This window comes from Petaurus breviceps, unplaced genomic scaffold, assembly GCF_028583685.1.
Source record: "Petaurus breviceps papuanus isolate PSGF00001 unplaced genomic scaffold, PetGlider_PUasm1.0 182, whole genome shotgun sequence".
In the NCBI taxonomy this organism is placed as follows: Eukaryota; Metazoa; Chordata; class Mammalia; order Diprotodontia; family Petauridae; genus Petaurus; species Petaurus breviceps.
This window is the reverse complement of record NW_027185786.1, coordinates 6687014-6709050: the sequence shown is the minus strand read 5'-3', so window position 1 is coordinate 6709050 and position 22037 is coordinate 6687014. Positions and strand designations below refer to the sequence as shown.

At 38.0% G+C, this 22037-nt stretch overlaps 1 protein-coding gene across 1 annotated transcript in view; it reads left to right on the top strand.

The window, feature by feature from the left end:
- The window catches only part of PHLPP2 (PH domain and leucine rich repeat protein phosphatase 2), a 112244-nt gene that overhangs the window by 5476 nt on the left and 84731 nt on the right, over positions 1–22037 (top strand). Inside the window, exon 2 of the mRNA XM_069087702.1 lies at positions 14453–14736. Coding sequence (XP_068943803.1) covers positions 14453–14736 — 284 coding nt within the window. The remainder of the gene's footprint in view (positions 1–14452; positions 14737–22037) is intronic.

Here is a 22037-nt window from a genome sequence, read left to right as displayed (position 1 = left end):
ATCTTCACATCCAGGGATGTGGGTTGTCCTGTAAGTACTATGTTCTGATCAGAGTACATCTGAAGTATTATGTTCAGTTGGGAATTCTATTGATAAGCCATGAAGTGTTCAGAGGAGGGCAGGTAGCACGGTGAAGGGCCTTGAGTTTGTGCTGTATAAAGATGAGTTGAAGATATTGAAGATATTTAACAGGGAGAAGAGAGGACTTAAGGGGAGAATGACACAGTTGTGTTCAAGTATTTGGAAGGTTGTCTTAAGCAGATGACTAGACTAGTTCTTTTTGGTCCCAGAGTTCAGAACCAAGAGTAATGAGTGGATGTTACAGTCAGATTTAGGCTTGATATTAGGAAACATTTCTTTTTTGTTTGTTTTTTGTTTTTTTTTTGGAGGGCAATTGGGGTTAAGTAACTTGCCCAAGGTTACATGGCTGTGTGGGTGTTAAGTGTCTGAGGCCAGAACCGAACTCGGGTCCTCCTGAGTCCGGGGCTGATGCTGTGCCACCTAGCCGCCCCTTAGGAAACATTTCTTAACCATTAGAGAGAGCTCAGAATGAGTGGACTACCCTTGATATGGTAGAGTGTTTGTTATTCCTTTTCTGGAGTTCTTAAAGCAAAATCTGGATGACACTTGCCAGATATGTTTAGACAGGATTCTTGTTCAAATATGGGTTGGATTAGAGGAATTCTGCTTCTTTAATAAATGTAAACTATTGACAATAAAAAACCCTCAGAAAAGAAGAAAAATATGAAATTAAAACCACGCTGACTTGGACTTTTCATGACTTATCTAGACAAATTCCCTGAGCTCTGAGCACTATTTAAAAAACTTTTTGAGAAATATTCTGGGGAAATCGCAAAATCACAGAATTTGAGAGTTTGAAAAGACCTCAGTGGCCATTTAATCCATATTTAAAAGGAATCTCTACTGTAAATGAGAAAACATCTGTAAAGTCCTTAGCACAATGTCCAGCACATAGTGAGGAGGTGCTTAATAAATGCTTGTTCCCAGTTCTACCCCTGACAAGGGGTTATACAGCCTTTGAAGACCTCCGTTACCTCCAAAGGCATCTCACTTCGTTTTTGGACAGCTTTAATTATTGAGAAGCTTTTTTCTGAAATTAGTTCTGGTATAGTTGCTTTCCTGCTGTATTTTCTAGCAGTGATCAGGACTTTATTGATGTTAACTCCTTTGTGGAGGGATAGGAAATGAAAGATTCTTTGAAATCCTCTGAATTATAAGCAAGGTAGAGAAGGATCTGAAGCTCCCTACATATATCATAACCAAATGAGTTCCCTTAAAAACGTATATGTTAAATATTCAACTGTGGGAACTTGGTTTTATTAAATGCCTATGTACAAAGTATAGTTGCATGCCCTGGAGATAGAAGAAGAACCTTTTCTCCAAGAATTTGTGCTGAACTGTTATAACAGATACCGAGATAGTAAGGATTCCTTTATCCTTTGTATCTAAAGTAAGTCAACAGTATTTCAAAGGTGTCCTCTTTCTGTAAGCCCCTTATTTCTCTTCTCAACCCCTTTTCTCTCAGGAAATGACCTCATCTGCTAAGAAAATCAAAGATCATGTCATTATGAGCCTTGTCTTTCCTGCTCCAAACCTCCCATCCCTTATGTCTTTAAAAAGATATATTTTGTTGATGCTTTTTTTTTTTGGAGGGGGGGAAGGCAAGATGGTTGGGGTTAAGTGACTTGCCCAAGATCACATAGCTAGTAAGTATGTCAAGTGTCTGAACCTGGATTTGAACTCAGGTACTCCTGACTCCAAGGCAGATGCTCTAATTTACTGTACCACCTAGCTGCCCACCTCCCTTTTTTTAATTTAAAAAAAAAATTGTTGTTGTTAATGCTTTTTTTATACTTCACTGTTACTTCTCAATAGCCCCTTCCCTCTATTAACCTTCTATTGTAATAAATACTTAAGCAGAACAAACCAGAACAGGACCCATGTCTGGCAGCATACATCATTTTCTTCAGACCTAGTCCACTGTTTTTCTTTTGAGAAGATCCCTATATTTATCTACTCATCCTCCCCTCCTTTTTACCAGACTCTGAGGAAGATGTCCTTTGATTTGTCAAGGCCAGTCCTTCTGTTTGTACCCTTGCTCCCAGCCTCTAGGAGCTTACCTCAGTGATTATGCCCTCATCTTTTCTCAACTTCAGTTTTTCCCTTTCTTTGTTGTTGTCAGTTTTTCAGTTGTGTCCCATTCTTTGTGACCCCATTGGGGTCTTCTTGGCAAAGATACTGGAGTGGTTTGCCATTTCCTTCTCCAGGTCATTTTACAGATGAAGAAACAGAGGTAAACAGGGTTAGTGACTTGCCTAGGGTCACACAGCTAGTTTCTGAGACCGGATTTGAACTCAGGGAGGCTCATCTTTCTGACTCCAGGCCTGGCACTCTATCTACTGCACACATGGCTTCCTGTCCCTTTCTACTGGCTCCTTTCTTATTGCTTACAAACATTCCCAATTCTCTTTTATATTTTAAATACCTTTACTTGATCATGTCAAGTTATTGCCCTATGTCGCTTCTTCATTTTACTGTCAGCCCTCTTAGAAAGTGTGGTCTGTTCTCCCTGGCTCTACTTTTCTTACCGAATACTTCCCAAACCCTTAAATTCAGTTTTTTTTTTATCTCATCACACTACACTGAAATTATTCTCTCCAAGGTTACCAATGGTCTCTTAAAAAGTATATGTCATGGCCTCTTAAGTACTCATCCTTATTGACCTTTTTGCAGCCTTTGACATTTAACCACTTCTCCTCACCATTCAGACGGTCAAAAAGGAAATTGAGAAAGAATAGACAACAGGAGAATCAAGACCAGTGTGACAGAAACCTAGAGAAGAGAGGGTAGTGAACAATTTTATGTCAGGGAGGTGCCAAGGATGAGGTCTGAGAAAAGATCATCAGATTTAGCAATTAGTATATCACTGGTCACTTTAGAGATAGTAGTGTTAGATGAGTGAAATCAGAAACTAGATTGGAAGAGGTTGAGAAGTGAATGAGAGGATAAGATAGAGGGTGTTTTGAATGTAGAAAATATTTCTAGAAGTTCAGCTGTGAAAGGGAGGAGAGATATGGGGAATATCCGAATGTGTTTGTAGGTAGTAGGGGAAGAAACAGCAAGTAGAGATTGAAGATGAGAAAAGATAATTGTGAGGGGTAATCTGCTAGAAGAGGTTGGTGGGAATGAGATCAGTAGTACAAATAAAGGTTCTGGCCTTGTTGAGAAGGGCTACCTCTTCATCAGATACTAGATTATGGGAGGAGAGGCTAGGAGGTGGTGGCAAGAGGTGTTGAGATACAGATCAGAGGAGAAGGAATTTTCTATGAATGGCTTGTTTCTTTTATTTTGGTTTCTGTTTTCACAATAGAGTTGAGATTCTGAGTCTGAGATTCTGTAGGGAGGGTAAGGGGAGAGGTGGTATGGGAGGCTTGAGGTTCTAGGCAAGCCTCTACTGTCCTTTACATATGAAGTCAATTTCCTATATAGCACTTTACATGTCTCTCAATTGAATTTCAAATCATTAGATTCAGCTCAATGCTGTAGCACATGAGGCTTGTTATTGTATCTTGACTTTGTTATATACTGTTAACACACCTCTACCTCTGTCTGCCCCCATTTTGGACAGCTAGGTATCAAGGTTGATAGAGTGCCAGGCCTGGAGTTGAGAAGATTCCTCTTCCTGAGTTCAAATCTGGACTCACTAGTCATATGACCCTGGGCAAGTCACTTTACCCTATTTACCTCAGTAAGATGAGCAGGAGAAGGAAATGGCAAACCAGTCCAGTATCTTTGCCAAGAAAACCGCAAATGGGGTCATGAAGATTTGGATAGGACTGAAACAGTTGAACACCACCACCTCCTGTCCCCCGCTTTTTCTGTTAGTTTGATGATTATGCTATCTTTTGTCTTTAAGTCCTTGCTAAAAATGTTTAACACAAGACCAGTCACAGTTTACTGGCGAGCCTGACTGTAGACCTCCTGCCAAGTTTGTATTGAATTGTTAATGAATTATCTTTGAGTCTGACTATACAATCAGTTTTGAATCCTTTAATAGTACTGTCATCTAGCCACAAGCATAGCCTTGAGATTTACTTGACTAAATGCTTTATTGAAATCTATACCCTTAGTGTTACCTTGAGCTCCAAGGTTTGATACTTTGACAAGAAAGGTTAAGTAGGGTAGTCTGCCATGGCTTGTTCTTTTTTTTTTTTTTTTTAAGCAATTGGGGTTAAGTAACTTGCTCAAGGTTACATGGCCAGTTATTCCTGGGTGTGGTGCTGAGTATCAGAGCCGGATTCGATCCCCAGGTCATCCCGACACTGGAGCCGGTGCTCTTACTCGCTGAGCCACCTGGCCGCCCCAGCCACCATGGCTTGTTCTTGATGAAACAATTATGTATTGCTTCCTGATCTGGATGGTCACTAGTGATGACTTTAATAATGTTACACCATTTCATTAGGAATCAATCAAAATCATGCTCATAGACTTGTTTCTCAATTCTGTTTTCTTCTCATTTTTGAACATTTCAGTATTTGCCCTTCACTAGTCCTAGAATGCTTTTCCTGTTTCCACTATCTTTAAAATGTGATTTACAGTGGTTGAGCTGTCATGTTTGGCAGGTTTTTGTTTTGTTTTGTTTAGAACCTTGGGGCCATGGTTCTACTGGGCCAGATGACAATGAGTTTATCAAGGACAGCTGATAGTGCTCTTTCTCTCTTGTCTTGTCCCTCACTCTCTTCACCATTTTTGTTTGGTCCTTTCTAGCCCAAAGGTCATTCTTCTTGAAAAAGGAAACTGGAATAAAAAAGGAATTAAGCAGCTTTGCCTCCCTCCAGTCAGTGCCCATCCATCTACTTTACATGAAGGTGTTTTCCTTGTGGTGTTCTTCCTTTCCCCATTGTAGCCAAAAACAAACAAAACAATTCCTTTTTGATTGTCCTTAGCTTTATTCTCTAGTCTTTGTTCATTCTTGATAGCTTGTTTTTGCAGAATTGTGCATTGGTTTTGTATGTATCCTCCTTTGCCTCCCCTTGCATCCATTTTTGGACAAATGCTTTCTAAATGAGAGTTGATAGGTGAATTATCTTTATATCCACACTGGTCTCTTAAGACAATTCCCATTTTTCTTCCTCATTGGATTTTTTTCCTTTTAATAAAAAATTTAAGAATTTCATTCTTGGCTTTCCTTTTCTTCTTTGGCTAATTTACCCCGAGAGATTTTAGTCCATTGGATCCTACCTAGCCTTCCTCTGAACACCTTGAAATAAGTTTTTCTAAAATCTAGAGTGTATGTAATTATGGCCAACTTTCCTCTTCTCTCTCACAAACTCTGAGAGGGAATGGTCACTTTCTTTGAAGGTTGTCATCATTTGACCCCAAGCAACTAGTTCCTTCCTATTGATGAGAATCAGTTTTTTAATAGAATTTCCCCCTTTTACTTTTGAAGGATGAAATTAGTATTATGGCAGGTCGAGAAGTTATTAACAGAGAACTTTACTAGATGTCTGAATAATTGATGTCCTTTATCACTTTTTTTAATTAAAGTTTTATTTTTTAAATGAACAGAAGTATATTTTCTCTGTTCTCCTCTTCTCCCCCTCTCCCCCACTCTGTTGATTGAAAAAAAAAATCTTTGCAATACATAAGTATAGTCAAGCAAAACAAATTCCTTCATCATGGCTACAATCATGCTTCTGTAGCAGGCTTGTGATCTGTTTGCCCAAGTCATCTATTTCTTTTTTTTGTCTGGATGGTCAGTAAGTGTTCTCTCTTCTTTTCCTCTTCTGTTTTCTAGATTTATTCACATCAGTATATTTACTTACTATACTGTTATACCCTACCCCCACCTTGCTTTTTTCTGTTACCACTTCTGAGTTAAGGTATACCCATCTAGTACCTCTGTTCCTATTATAGGTCTTATTCCACCAAGCCTCAGTGATGCCTGTGATATATAATTTGCCTTTTTTGTATCAAGAGATCTAGTTTTACTTATTACCTAAAATTTGGACATTTTTGTATAGACATTGAGGCCAAAGGTTTACTCCTGTCTTCTTTCTTGTATGTGTCCCACGTGAGCTTCTGGGTGTCTTTACAGTAATTCTTCCTACATTGTAGCTTTTCTGTAGTATCTAGTTTAATGAATATTCTTAAACAATTTTTCTTTTTACAATATTTTTTAATTTAAATACTCTTTCCTCACCTCCCTCCCCATCACATTAGAGTTCTTTTTTTTTTTCCTCTTTACATAATTGTGGTCATTATATACACATGTCCAACCAAGCAGACTTAATAGTTGTTGTTTTGGCATTCCATCTCCTAGCTCTATATGCATACGCCACCCCTCGTGTCTAGAATATACTACTTCCCCCTCCCACCCTCTCAGAATACTTGCTTTCCTTAACAGCTCAGTTCCATGTATCACCTCCATGAATCCTTCCCTAATGCCTGTAGTTGTTAATGTTCTATATTTCTCACATTACCTTGTATTTACTTATCTTAAGAACATATTATGTTCCTCCATTAACAGCAGCTGGTGGAGTAATAGAAAAATTGCTTGGTCTGGAGTCAGGAAGATCTGAGTTTGAATCCAGCATCAGACACATTAACTATGTTAATAATAACCCAGGGCAAGTCACTTTACCTCTGAGATATTTTAAAATAGCCCATAGCACAGTGCCTGGCACATAGTAGGCATTGAATAAAGTTCCCATTCCTTTCTCTTCCCTGTCCCAGTAGAAAATAAGTTTGATAAGGGCAGAGATTGTTTTATTTCTTGTCTTTGTCGTTTCAGCAACTAGCACAGTCTTTTGCATATTGTAGAGGCTTAAATTTTTTAATTGAATAGTCCAATTAAAATCCACATTTATATGTAACACTTCCTCACAGCCCATGAAGTTAGGAAGATCATAGTATACAAGTAGAACAGTCTACCATATGGGCTATTTTACCAGGGTAGGAAACTGTGGCCTCAAGGCCACATGTGACTTTCTGGGGCCTCAAATGTGGCCCTTTGACTGAATCCAAACTTCACAGAACAATATAGGTTATACATGTGTAGTTATGCAAAACACTTCTGTTAATAGTCATGTTGTGGAAGAAGAACTATATTTTTCTCCATCCCATCCTACCCCCCCACTTACTCTATTTTCTCCTTTGACCGTATCCCTTTTCAAAAGTGTTTGTTTCTCACTACCCCTCTTCCCCCAGTCTGCCCTCCCTTCTATCATCTCCCTCTTCTTCCCCCCCTTAGGGTAAGATACCCAATTGAGTGTGTATGCTATTCCCTCCTTAAGCCAAATCTGATGAGAGTAAGGTTCACTCATTTCCTCTTATCTCCCCCCTCTTTCTCTCCATTGTCAAACTTTTTTCTTGCCTCTTTTATGCAAGATAATTTGCCCCATTCTATATCTCCCTTTCTCCTTCTCCCAATATATTCCTTTCTCACCCTTTGATTTTATTTTTTAGATATCATCCCTTCATATTCAACTCAACCTGTGCTATCTATCTATCTATCTATCTATCTATCTATCTATCTATCTATCTATCTATCTATATCTATCTATCTATCTATCTATCTATCTATCCATTTCCTCCAACTACCCTAATACTGAGAAAGATCTTATGAGTTACAAATAACTTTTTTTCCATGTCGGAATGTAAACAGCTCAGTTTTAATAAGTCCCTTATGATTTCGCTTTCCTGTTTACCTTTTTATGCTTCTCTTGATTCTTGTATTTGAAAGTTATATTTTCTATTCAACTCTGGTCTTTTCAGCAAGAATGCTTGAAAGTCCTCTATATCATTGAATATCCATTTTTTCCTCTGAAGTATTATACTAAATTTTGCTGGGTAGATGAATCTTGGTTTTAATCCTAACTCCTCTGACCTGCAGAATATCATATTCCAAGCCCTCTGATCCCTTAATGTAGAAGCTGCTAGGTCTTGTCTTATCCTGATTATATTTCCACAACACTTGAATTGTTTCTGGCTGCTTGCAATATTTTCTCCTTGATCTTGGAACTCTGGAATTTGACTGAAGTATTCCTAGGAGTTTTACTTTTGAGATCTCTTTCTTTTTTTTTTCTTTTTTTAAAGCAATTGGGGTTAAGTAACTTGCTCAAGGTTACACGGCCAGTTATTTCTGGGTGTGGTGCTAAGTATCTGAGCCTGGATTTGATCTCCAGGTCATCCACACTGGTGCCAGTGCTCTTGCTTGCTGAGCCACCTGGCTGCCCCTAAGCAATTGTGGTTAAGTAACTTGATCACGGTTACACAGCCAGGTGTTTCTGGGTGGGTGCTAAGTGTCTGAGACCAGATTCAATCCCCAGGTCATCCTGACACTAGGGCCGGTGCTCTTACTCGCTGTGCTGCCTGGCCGCCCCTTGGGATCTCTTTCAATAGGTGATTGGTGGATTCTTACAATTTCTTTTTTTTTACCCCCTGGTTCTAGAATACAAGGACAGTTTTCCTTGATAATTTCTTGAAAGATGTTGTCTAGGCTTTTTTATTGATCATGACTTTCAGGTAGTCCAATAATTTTAAAATTATCTCTCCTGGATTTGTTTTCTAGGTCAGTGATTTTTCCAGTGAGATACTTGACATTGTCTTATATTTTTTTTGTTCTTTTGGTTCTGTTTTATAATTTCTTGATTTCTCACAAAGTCATTAGCTTCCATTTGCTCCATTCTAATTTTAAAGGAATTATTTTCTTCCATGAGCTTTTGGACCTCCTTTTCCATTTGGCTAATTCTGATTTTTAAGGCAAATAAAACAGGTAACAAATGAAATGAAGACTTATGAATATATAAAATTCTTTGACCAAAAGAATAATTTCAATAACCCAAACTCAGAAAAAGAAATTGAACAAGCCATAAATGAACTCCCAAAGAAAGGAAATTTTAGAATTACTGTCCCAGGCTTCAGGGGTTTTGTATCGGCTGTTGTATCCCCCATGTCTGTGGGCCCAGAGCTCTAGAAGCAACCACTGCTGCTGCTCCTGTTGCTACCCCTGGGGCTGGGACCTCAAGCTCCTCTTTCACACAGGTCCCACAGAGTTCCCCCACTGACCTTCCATGCTATTCTCAGTGTTTATGGATTGAGAAGTCTGGAAATCGCCACAGCTGCCAGTGATTCAGTCCCTTGAGCAGTCCAGCCTGGCACAGATGGGACTGCTCTCTGCTCCCAGCCTGGTGTGATATACCCTTTGTGTTGACCTTCCAGGCTATCTTGGACTGGAGATATGATTCACTCTGTCCTTTTGTGGGTTCTGCAGCTCTAGAATTTTTTGAGAGTCATTATTTACAGGTATTTTTGGGGAGGGGTTTGGGGGTAAGCTCACGCAAATCCCTGTTTTTACTCTGCCATCTTGGCTCCACCACCATATGGTATAGATTTCTGTTGGATTCTTTGAAAAGAATCCTAAAATTTCCTTTCTTTGGGAGTTCGTTTATGGCTTGTTCAATTTCTTTTTCTGAGTCTGGGTTATTTAAATTATTCTTTTAGTCAAAGAATTTTATATTTTCATAAGTCTTCATTTGTTACCTGTTTTATTTGTATATAATTGGGCAGAACATTTTCTAATATTTTCCTCATTTCCTGTTAATTCTCTTAATTTTTGATCCTAGTTAATTTCTCTTTTTAGATTAAATTACCTAATGGTTTATCTATTATATTTTTAAAAACCAGGTCCATGTTTTATTATTATTATTTTTTACGCTCACTTTTGTTAATCTTGTCATTTATCCTCACAATTTCTATTTTGATTTTGATTTTTTTAAATCTTTTCAGCTCTGGACAACACATTTTATTTTATTTTGTTAATGTTTCACATATTTTATTTTTTTTCCTTTTTTTTTTTTTTAAATTTTTTGGTCTTTATTAATTTGTTTACTTTTAGTTTACAAGACTCATTTCCACAATTCCTTGAGTTTCAGATTTTCTCTCCCTCTCCCCCTCCCCATCCCCATGGCGGCACACAATCAAGTATAGTATCTGCAAATACTTTCACATCTATTTTGATTTTTAAATGGAGACTTAAAATTTTGATTTTTAGATTTTTTAGTTGAATACCATTGGTATGTTCTTTCTTTTGTTGATCCTTTGGCTACCTTCCATAGGTATTATCTTGTTGTCATTTTCTCTGTCCCTCTGATTTATTCTTTGAGTCACTTTATTTTCTAGGATTAAGTTAAATTTTCAATCCTTTCTTAAACGGTCCTTTTAAAATATAAATTCTGTTGCATTGTGATCAGTAAAGTATATGTTTACTATTTTTACTTTTATGCATTTGTGAGGTTTTATGCCCTAATATGTAAACAATTCTTGTAAATGTACCCAAGTGCTGAGAAATGCGCATACTCTTTCTATTTCCATTTAGTAATTGGCAGAGATCCTTCATATCTAACTTTTATAAAATTTTCTTCAAGTTCTTACCTTCTTTCTTTATGTTTTGGTTAAATTTGTCAGTGTGTAAAAGGGGTACATTGAGGTTTCCCGCTTTCTCTTTATTACTTGTTTAGCCACAAGGTGCATATATGTATTTATGTTCAATATCTGGTTGCTTTTTAGCATATTTCAGTTTCTGGGTTAGTCTGTTTTGCTTTTGGCTTTGTTGGAGATCGTGATGGATACTTCAATTTCATTTTTTGAGTTCTGCTGAAGTGTGATAGATTTTTCTCTATCTCCTTATTTTAACTCTTTTGGAATCCTTACATATCAAGCGTGTTTATTGTAAACAACATATTGTTGGATTTTGCTTTCTAATCCAGCCTGCTCTCCTCTTCTGTTTTATTGGTGAGTTTATCCCATTCAGATTCACATTGTTTATTTCTCTCCATCTTGTTCTCTTACACTTTTTCTACTCTTTCTCCCTTCCCTTTTTTACAAAGAAGGAAGATGATGGGGGTAGGGTACACTTGGCACCAGTGCTAAATGGTGGTATAGTCTCCTTTTGCTCCCCTACCCTTCTTCTTGACCCTTCTTTCAAGGTTTTTGAGTTTGTTTGCTTATGACTAATTTTTTCTTCCCTGAATTTTCCTTCCCTCTTTTTTCCTCCTCTCCCCTCTCCTTGTTCTCTCCTGTTGTATTGTTGATTTGAATGTATTACTACTCCAAACTTGTGTGTATGTGTGTATTCTACCCTCTTTTGGCCAGTTTATGGGAAAGTACAAAAATGAAGTTCAAGTGACAACTATTCCTCCTATACCTTCCCACTTCCCTGTTTCTATAATCTTCCTATTTTGCTTATTTAATATCTAATAAGCTGAGGCCATTGAACAGAGTTCTCTATTGCATAGAAAACCCAGAAACTTGTTTGATTTTGCCAGCTGGACAGTACCTTATTCGAGGGAGACCCTTCAAGGTGGTGTTTTGTTTTGTTGGATCAAATGCTTTTTAAATAATTGACAAACAATAAGCAAAAGCACAGTAGGCTCTTGTATTCTCTCCAGCTTTCATTCAGTTGCATGACTAAAATATGATCTTCTGTACATTATTATTTGTAAAAGCCTGCTTGTTTCCATCACAGACCTTCATGAAAGATGTCCATGAATGCAGGTATAAATTAAAATCACAGATCGTGTAGAAGTGGGAGAGAAGGCAGATTACTTTTTGATATTCTGTAATTTTTTTTAATAAGTCCATATTTTTTCCAAGCCTCTTTCTTCTTTCCTGTATCATGAGCATTTAGTTCCTCAGTGACCTCAAAATTTCACTGCCTCCATCACAGACCTCCTCTTTTATACTTTACCTCTTTTCATCTTTGTTATCTTCAGTACCATTTCTACTTCTTTATTCAGTGTATCTAGAACTATGGTGTTGAGAGTCCAAATGTGGTAGGGTGTTCCATTGTTAGTGATACTGAAAAGAGTTTATTATAAAAGTGTTTATAGGGGTGTCTAGGTGGCACAGTGAATAGAGCACTGGCCCTGGAGTCAGGAGGACCTGAGTTCAAATGTGGCCTCAGACACTTAACACAAAAAACTAGCTGTGTGACCTTGGGCAAAGTCACTTACCCCCAATTGCCCTGCCCTCCCCCCTCCAAAAAAAAAAGTGTTTATGGATCTCTGTTTCTGATCAGTCGTCTTACTTCATCCTTAAATGTCCCCAAGATGACTTGTCTTAGTTGTCTCTCACCAAGCTTTCTGTAAATGGTTCTATCCTCCACTGCCGCTGTTTTGAGGTAATACCATTTTTCAGTTTGTGCCATCCTCTTTAAGAGTTTATAGGTGAATTCCTTTTAATCCATTGTTGTTTTTACTCTCATATCTCTCTTCTTGCAAGATCAAGTCTTTTAGTGTCAGTCTTATGGTGATTGATTTTCACAGTCAATCACCATATCCTGAGGCACTTTAATCTGTATCTGTGACAGTTAAAAATGCAAAACAAATGAAAAAACCCACAAAAGCTGTTCTGAATTCCTGGTATTCTACCTCCTTTTTGTTTGCCTGCTTATAGGACCTCCATACACTACCTCTTCTCACCTCATATGACATTTCAGATTCTTCTAAACTCAGTTTTTATGTCACCTCCTATGGTCAGCCTTTCCCAATTCTTTACTTCTCTACCTTCCCAAATATAACACTTTGTTTATATTTTGTATCAACTTAAATATGTACATGTTATTTTCCCCCAGTAGATTGTAAGCACCTAGCAGACACCTAGAGTTTTTGCTATCTTCTCAGTATAACATGAAATAAGTGCTTAACTGCTTGTTGATTGATAGATTAGGTCATAGTTGCCTATATTGCTCACCTTTTCCTCTCACTTTAATGTTTTTTTTGTTGTTGTTGCTTTTTGGGGGGGAGAAGACAGGGCAATTGGGGTTAAGTGACTTGCCCAAGGCCACACAGCTATTAAGTGTTAAGTGTCTGAGATCAAATTTGAACTCAGGTTCTCTTGACTCCAGGGCTGGTGCTCTATTCACTGTGCCACCTAGACGCCCCAATCTTTCTTTTTTAACTTTGTATTGATTTTTGTTTGAACTAGTCTGTGGTCTGTACACAAACAACTGACTTGGAAATCACTGTCCCTTGGTAATGAGTCTTTTTTCTGTCTCTTAAAATTAAGTTTCTTTTTTTTTTTTTTTAAAGCAATTGGGGTTAAGTAACTTGCTCAAGGTTACATGGCCAGTTATTTTGTGTGGGTGCCAAGTGTCTGAGGCCGGAACCGATCCTGGGTCTCCTGACGCTAGCTCTGGCGCTCTTACTCACCGTGCTACCTGACCACCCCCAAGTTTCATTCTTTATCATGTCATTTGGTACTCTCTATGTCTAGCATCTCATTTATAATTATATAGGAATGAGGCTCCTATATATAGTATAAGCCTTTTTACTGAATCATATTTCTAACTCATTTTTTCACCGTCCTCTGTTCTCAACCTTTTCATTAAAGTCTTGGGTATAAAGTGTATATTGACTTAATCTGGAGGGTCTTATCAGTTTCTTTTGGTAGACTTCATTTTTTTAGGCAGTTAGAGCAGTGGACCTTAAACCAGGAAGACCTCAGTCTCAGACATAGCTGTGTGACCCTGGTCAAGTCATTTAACCTCTATTTGCCTCAGTTTCTTCATCTGTGAAATGAGGATGATAATAGTAGCACCTACATCTCAGGGTTGTTGTATAAGTCAAGTGAAACATAATTCATAAAGAACTTATCACAGTACCTGGCACATAGTAGGTGCTTAATAAATGCCTATTTCCTTCTCATTCTTTTCAAATAAATGTTGATGCTTAAGCATCAGTTATTTTCTTGGTATTTATTGGAATGTTTATTGTTGCCCTTGAATGCATGATAAAACCAACTCCACCAGCTCTTTTATTTGCCTCTTGGAGGAGCACCTATGAGTCTTCATTGCAGATAGCTATAATTTCTTTTTGTTGTGTTTAATTTAGAATAACATTCGTCATTTCCTCCAATAGTATGTACATTCCATGGACAATTAGTTGGATTTTCTTTCTGAGTAAGATAAGACAGGAGAGGCATCGGATCAAACAACAGGCATTTACTAATCTTTAGAAATGTATGATGGACTCACATTGTTTTGGCAATGGGGAGTGGGGGGGGAAGGGCAGAAGACTATGTAGACAACTTTTCAGTTTATTTGTGGCATCACTTAGGCCTTATGTGATTACTAGTGAGTGCTTCTAAATGTGGCTTCTATTTATAGTAGATCTGGAGTTCCATGTCTTTTCCATTGGCATGAAAAGTATTCTTTTTAGAGCCCTGTGAGCTTAGGGAGAATACCAAGAGGGTATTGGTTCTGATGTTGCCTCTAGTGAAGGGAGTGTGAGAGTGGGTTGGGGAAGAAGGTGGAAGCATTGAACAGGTAGTAAGGATAATGCAGTCATGCAGGTGACTATGTAAACAGCCAGGTATCATTTGACTGAGAGGTTGGCCATCCTAGCCAGTAATTGCTCTTTGTACCCCTTAGAGAAACATGAAGCGCAGTGGAAGCAGACACTGTTTGCACAGGAGAAGTAGGTTCAGCTCCCGTGAGAGAGACTGGCTGAAAGAGGATGTGAAGAGAGGCTGTGTCTACCTCTATGGAGCAGAAACAGCTACTGCCACTACCACTGCCTCCGTGGCCAGCACTGTCACCTCATCCTCTTCTGATTTACACCTGGTCCTTTGCACGGTAGAGACACCAGCATCCGAGATATGTGCTGGACAGGGAAAGGAAAGCCTTTATTTACAACTCCACGGAGACCTAGTCAGGTAAGTTTGGAGTTATATCCTATTTTCTTAGGTAATATGTAAATACAATTAAGATATACTGCCTGAAAATGGATGATAGGGAGAGAGGAATCTTTAATTATGATGGAATTGATGTGATTGTGGAGTAACTAGACTCAGCTAAATACAAGCTTTGGTTTTAGAATGCTTAACAGAGAGAAATTTGAAGATTTAAATTGTGGAATGTCAGTATAAAAATTTGTATAGTTATTTCAGTTGGTTTATAGCTAGTATTTATTGGGTCTACCTGAAAAGAAAAGAATTAAAAAAAAAATTTTAAATATCTTTTTACATCACCTACATTTCCTGATGTGTCCCTTCCCCTCCCAGAGAGCCATCCCTGATAACAATGAATAAAAAAGAGGAAAAAAAATAGCCTAGCAAAACCAACCAACATGTAGAAAAATCTGATATTATATGCAGCAGTTCCCCATGCCTCTCTGCAAAGAAAATGGGAAGCTATCCTCCCATATTTCCCTCCTTTGGAGCAAAGCTTGGTTATTTCAATCTCATAGCATTCACTTTCATTTGTTGTATTGTTCTTCCCTTTTACGGTGCCAGAGTCATTGTGTACATGTTCACCTTGTATCAGTTTAGATGTCAATTTGGGGAAGAATCTTTTGATAGATCCATGTTTTATACTTCATATTGAGCACATAATAGGATTTATAGACTGTTAGAGGTAAACTCCTTCATTTTGCCAGTAAGGAAACTCAGGTCCAAAGAATTCCTTTGAATTGTAAAGAGCAGCCCTGAGATTAGAACCTGGTTCTCTTGCCTTCTAATTCCTCTATACTTTCTGTTACCTTATACAGTCTATGAGGTGATACTCCTATTACCATATCCCTGTGAGGTATGTGCAGAAAAAGAAGTGACTTGTCCAAGGTCACAACTAGGAACTGTCACCTTACCTCTGACTCAAAGTCTAGTACTCTTCCTTAATGTTAAACTAGGTAGCACCATACTATCATTAGCCCTTTTTCGCATTAGCACTCATTGTTCTCAGCTTGTGTCCAGTTTATGTTTATATAGTTTGAACTGTATGAGAGCATATCTCAATCTATGTTTTAATTGATTTCTTAAAAAGGTGTGTGAATAATTTTTTCCCTACTTTTCCAGTCTTACATCTATATCCCTCCTGAAAACTTTCACTTGGCCCACCCTCATCCCCCACCACCTTTTCTAGTCATCTCATTCCTCACCTTATATTCTTGGATCTGTTGACACTGGTCTTCTGGCTGTTCCCCAAACCTGACATTTCATCTCCCAACTGTGAGTGTTTTCACTGGCCTTTTTGCCTAGAATTCTCTCCTTCCTTGCATCTGTCTCTTGGCTTCTTCAGGTCTCAGCTAAGTCCTGCTTCCTTTATGCAAGAAACCTCTCCCAGTCCCCCTTACTTTTAGCGCCTTCCCTCTGTTGATTGTCTCCCACACACTCTGGTCGCCGTGCTCGTACGTAGCTGTTTGCACGTTGTCTTCCCCGCCAGACTCTGATTTCCTGCAGAGCTGGAGCTGTCTTTTGCCTTTCTTGGTGTCCTCAGTGCTTAATACAGAGCCCATGACATAGTAGGAACTTAAATGCTAGTTGCTGTGATGAAGTTGAATCATCATCACTCTAATTCCTTATCTCGATATCTGATCTTTAATTTTAGTTTTCTTCACTCCACACTCCTTTGTCAAGTAGATGATGATACATCGCCTTCCTTTACTGCACTGCAGTTTTAGACTCTGTTGACCAGTTCCTCCTCCTGTACACTCTGTCCTCTCGATTTCTGTGACTGTTTTCCTGTTACTTGTCACAACATTCCTTTTTACATTTTCCTTTTTGGAGTCACCATCCATCTCTTGCCACCTTGGATAGCACAAGTGTTCCACAGGTCTCTGTTCTGGGTCCTTTTCTCTCTTTTTTGGATAGCGTAACAACTCATGGGGTTCAAGTATTATCTCTACATAGATGACTCCTAAATCAGTATATCTAGCTGTAATTTCTTTCCTGAACTCCAGTTACACATTATCAACTACTCAATGGATATCTCCTCTTGGATGCCCCACAGCGATCTCACATACAGATATTGTGTCCAAAACAGAATTCACTGACTCCTTTACATCATCTCCCCTAAACTGCCCTTCCTACCAGCTTCTCTCCTTGGTTGAATGTATAGCCATTTTTCCATCAGGTTCATAATCTTAGAGTCGTCTTTCACTCTTCCCTCTATCTCTTATCCTCTCATTGTCCAGCTTTGCTAAATCTTATCCATTCAACCTCTCTAAAAACTTTCACATGTACTTTCCCCTCATACAGCCATTGACTTAGTTCCGGCTATAATCACTTCTTGCCTTCGTGGTGATTGTAGCTTCCTCATTAGTCTTCCTGTTTCCACTTTCTCTCTTCTCAAATCTGTTTTCCAGAAAGCTACCAAATCTTCCTGTTGATTATATTTGATTGAGTTATTCCCTTCATTCTCTGCTGTAGCCTTTTGGATAAAATACAAATTCCTTAGCTTGACATCGAACGCTTTCCACAGTCCAGCTTCCATGTACATTTGAAGTCTTACTTAATTCTCATCCTCATTTTTATTATATTAGTTTGACCTACCCATGAGCAGTTGCTATTTTTCTAATTGTTTAGATCTAACTTTATGTGAAAAGTGTTTTGTAATTGTGTTCATATGGTTCCTGGGTTTGTCTTGGCAGGTAGACTCCCAAATATTTTATGTTCTCTATAGGTATTGTAAATGAAATTTCTCTATTTCTTGCTGCTGGGCTTTGTTGGTGATATATAGAAATGCTGATGATTTATGTAGGTTTATTTTATGTCCCACAACTTTGCTGATGTTGTTAAAAGTAGTTTTTGTAGTTGTTTCTCTGGGATTTTCTAAGTATACCATCATATCCACAGAGAATGATAATTTTGTTTCCTTATTGCCTATTCTAATTCCTTCAGTTTCTTTTTCTTATTGCTAAAGCTGACATTTCTAATACAATATTGAATAATAGTGATGATATAATGGACGTCTTTGTTTCATCTCAGATCTTATCAGAAAGGTTTCTAGCTTATCCCCATTATGGATAATACTTGTTGATGGTTTTTAAGGTAAATACTACTTATCATTTTAAGGAAAGCTCCATTTATTCATATGTTCTCCAGTATCTTTATTAGGAATGGGTTCTGTATTTTTTCAAAAGCTTTTCTGCATCTATTGGGATAATCATATGGGAGGGGCAGAGCCAAGATGGCAGAATAAAAGCAGGAACTTGCTTGCTCCCACTCCAAGCACCTCCAGTACCTGTAAAAAAAATGACTCTAAACAAATTTTGGAGCTACAAAACCCACAAAGCGACAGAGAAAAACAATTCTTTCACTGAAGGCAGCCTGGCAGGCCAACAGGAAGGATCTATCACCCTGAGCTGGGAGCTGAGCGCAGTCTTGTGTGAGCCAAGCTGTCCCAGACTCACTGTCCAGACCAGCCAGAGCAGACTTCAGGAGAGTGAATCACTGGCAGCTGTGGCAGTTTCTAGACTTCTCAACCCATAAACGCCAAAGAGAAAGTAAAAGATCAGTAGGGAACTCTGTTGGAACTGGGGGAGAGAAGAGCACGGTCTGGCCCCTGCCCCTGGGGTGACAGAATTGGCAGCAGCATGGCCACTGCAGCTGCTGCTGCATGGCTGCCTCCAGAGCTCCTGGCCTGCAGATTGTATGGGGACCAAGTGACCATTCAGAGGGTAATTGCTTTTGCTTTGACCTGCTTGGATCTTGGTCACAGTCTAGGGTGGAGGTCCTGGGGCGAGGAATGCTAGCGTGCCAGAGCTTATGGTGGCTGTAGAGAGGGCGCCCTCCTCATAACTTTGACAACAGCTGTGAAAACCCCAGCAATTTGGAACATAGCTCTCTTCATTCTGGAAGCAGAGTTCTACCATGGCAAAGAGCTCAAAAGTCAAGTAATTTGCTGGCCAGATGAGCAAGCAGAAGTACAATCAGACCATAGAATCTTTTTTTTTTGGGTACAAAGAGGATCAAAATATGGAACCAGAAGAAGACAACAAAGTCAAAACTGCTGCATCAAAAGCTTACAAGAAAAATATGAATTAGTTGCAGGCCATGGAGGAGCTCAAGAAGGATGTTGAAAATTAAGTAAGAGAATTAGAGGAAAAATTGGGAAGAGAAATGAGAATGATGCAAGAAAATCATGAAAAGCGAGTCAACAGCCTGCTAAAGGAGACCCCCCAAAATACTGAAGAAAATAATACCTTAAGAAATAGACTAACTCAAATGGCAAAAGAAGCCCAAAAAGCCAATGAGGAGAAGAATGCCTTAAAAAGTCGAACTTCCCAGATGGAAAAGGAATTTCAAAAACTCACTGAAGAGAGTAATTCCTTCAAAATTAGATTGGAGCAAATGGAAGCTAATGACTGTATGAGAAATCAAGATAATATAAAACAGAGCCAAACAAATGAAAAAAATAGAAGGCAAAGTGAAATATCTCATTGGAAAAACCACTGACCTGGAAAATAGACCCAGGAGAGATAATTTAAAAATTATTGGACTACCTGAAAGCCATCATCAAAAAAAGAGCCTAGAAATCATCCTTCAAGAAATTCTCAAGGAAAATTGCCTTCATGTTCTAGAACCAGAGGGCAAACAGAAATTGAAAGAATTCACTGATTGCCTCTTGAAAAAGATCCCCCAAAGGGATAATCATACGATTTCTATTTGTTTTGTTATTGATTTGGTCAGTTATGCTGATAGGTTTCCTAATATTGAATTAGACCTGCATTCCTGGTATAAATTCCACCTGGTTATAGTGTATTATCCTGGTGACAAATTGCTGTAATTTCCTTGCTCTAATATTTTACTTACAATTTTAGCATCAGTATTTATTAAGGAAATTGGTCTATGGTTTTCTTTCTCTGTTTTAGCTCTTCCTGGTTTAGGTATCAACACCATATTTGTGTCATAAAAGGAATTTGGTAGGACTCCTTTACGTATTATCCCAAATAGTTTATACAGAATTGGAATTCATGGTTTTTTAAAGTTTGTAAATGTCTGGCCCTGGGGATTTTTTTCTTAGGGAGTTAATTGATGGCTTCTTCAATGTCTTTTTCTAAAATGGGGTTAAGTATTCTATTTCATCTTCTGTTGGCCTAGGCAATATATATTTTGTAAATATGCCTCTATTTCAATTAAATTGTCAGATTTATTGGTATACTATTGGGCAAAATAGTTCTGAATTATTGCTTTAATTTCCTCTTAATTGTGGTGAATTTGCCCTTTCATTTTTGATACTGTTTTTTTTTTTTTAAAGCAATCGGGGTTAAGTAACTTGCTCAAAGTTACATGGCCAGTTATTTCTGGGTGTGGTGCTGAGTATCTGAGCCCAGATTTGATCCCCAGGTCATCCACACTGGGGCCAGTGCTCTTGCTTGCTGAGCCACCTGGCCACCCCTAAGCAATTGGGGTTAAGTAACTTGCTCAAGGTTACACAGCCAGGTGTTTCTGGGTGGGTACTAAGTGTCTGAGCCTGGGATTCGATCCCCAGGTCATCCCAACACTGGAGCCGGTGCTCCTACTTGCTGTGCTACCTGGCCACCCCAATTTTTGATACTGTTAATTTAGTTTCTTTTTTTTTTTAAATCAAATTAGCCAAAGGGTTTGTTTTATTTTTTAAAAAACGAAATCAACTTTTAGTTATTTGTTCAATAGTTTTATTTCAGTTTTATTAATCTCTCCTTTGATTTTCAGGATTTCTAATTTAATGTTCAGTTGGGGATTTTTAATTGTTCTTTTTTTTTTAGCTTTTTTAGTTGTATGTGCAATTCATTGAATTGTTCTTTTTCACTTTTATGTAAAAATTTAAAAATGTAAAATTTCCCCTAAGTACTGCTTTGGCTGCATCCCATAAATTTTGGTATATTGTCTTATTATTGTCATTCTCTGATGAAATTATTGTTTCTATGATTTGTTGTTTGACCAACCCATTCTTTAGGATTAGATTACTTAGTTTCCAATTAATTTTTAATCTGTGTTTCCAGGGCCCTTTATTAAATGTAATTTTGATTGCATCATGATCTGAAAAGGATGAATTTAATATTTCTACCTTTCTGCATTTGATTGTGAGATTTTTATGCCCTAATACATGGTCAGTTTTTTTGTAGGTACTATGTACCCTGACAAAAAGGTGTATTCCTTCCTATGCCCATTCATTTTTCTCCAGAGGTCTATCATATCTAATTTTCCAAAAATTCCATTCACCTCCTTAACTTCTTTCTTGTTTATTTTGTGGTTAGATTTATCTAGTTCTGAGAGAGGAAAGTTTAGGTCCCCCACTAGTAGAGTTTTGGTCTCTATTTCCTCCTGTGACTCATTTAAATTTTCCTTTAGAAATTTGGATGCTATACTGTTTGGTGCACATATGCTTAGTATTGCTATTACTTTGTTTCTGTAGAACCTTTTAGCAAGATGTAGTTTCCTTCCATGTCTCTGAAAGAGACAAATTAAAATTAGATCTGTTTTTGCTTTTGCTTTGTCTGAGATTATGATTGCTACCCCTGCTTTTTTTCTTTTGCTTCAACTGAAGCATAATATATTCTGCTTTAGCCTATACTTTTACTCTGTTTGTGTCTGTTTGCTTCTGATGTGTTTCTTGTAAATAACATATTGTAGGATTCTGGTTTTTAATCTCTGCTATCCACTTCTGTTTTATGGGATAGTTTATCTCCTTCACATTCACAGTTATGGTTACTAACTGTTTATTTCCCTCCCTCCTATTTTAACCCGATTTAAACTTTTTTCTCTTCTTTTACCCTGTCTTTCCTCACCAGTATTTTGCTTCTGACCACCACCTCTCTCAAAATGCCCTCCCTTCTATCAGTCCCCCATTCCCTTTTCTTTTCTCCTTCCCCTCCTGCTTACCTGTAGGGTAAGATAGATGTCTGTACCAAACTGAGTGTGTATCTTATTTGCTCTTTGAACCAAATCTGATGAGAGTAAGGTTCAGACAATGCTCACCTCCCCCCTGCCCCTTCTCTCTGCTGTAATAGATCTTTCACACCTCTTCATGTGATACAATTTACCCTGTTCTGCCTCCTTCCCTCTTCTAATACAATCCTTTTTTTTACCCCTTAATTATTTTTTAACAGCATATCAAAGTCAACTTATACTCACACTGTCTATATAAATACTCTTTCTAACTGCCCTAAAAGAGAGAGTTAGGTCTTAAGTGTTATAAGTATCATCTTCCCATGTAGGGATGTAAATAGTTTAACCTTATTGAATAACATTTTTTT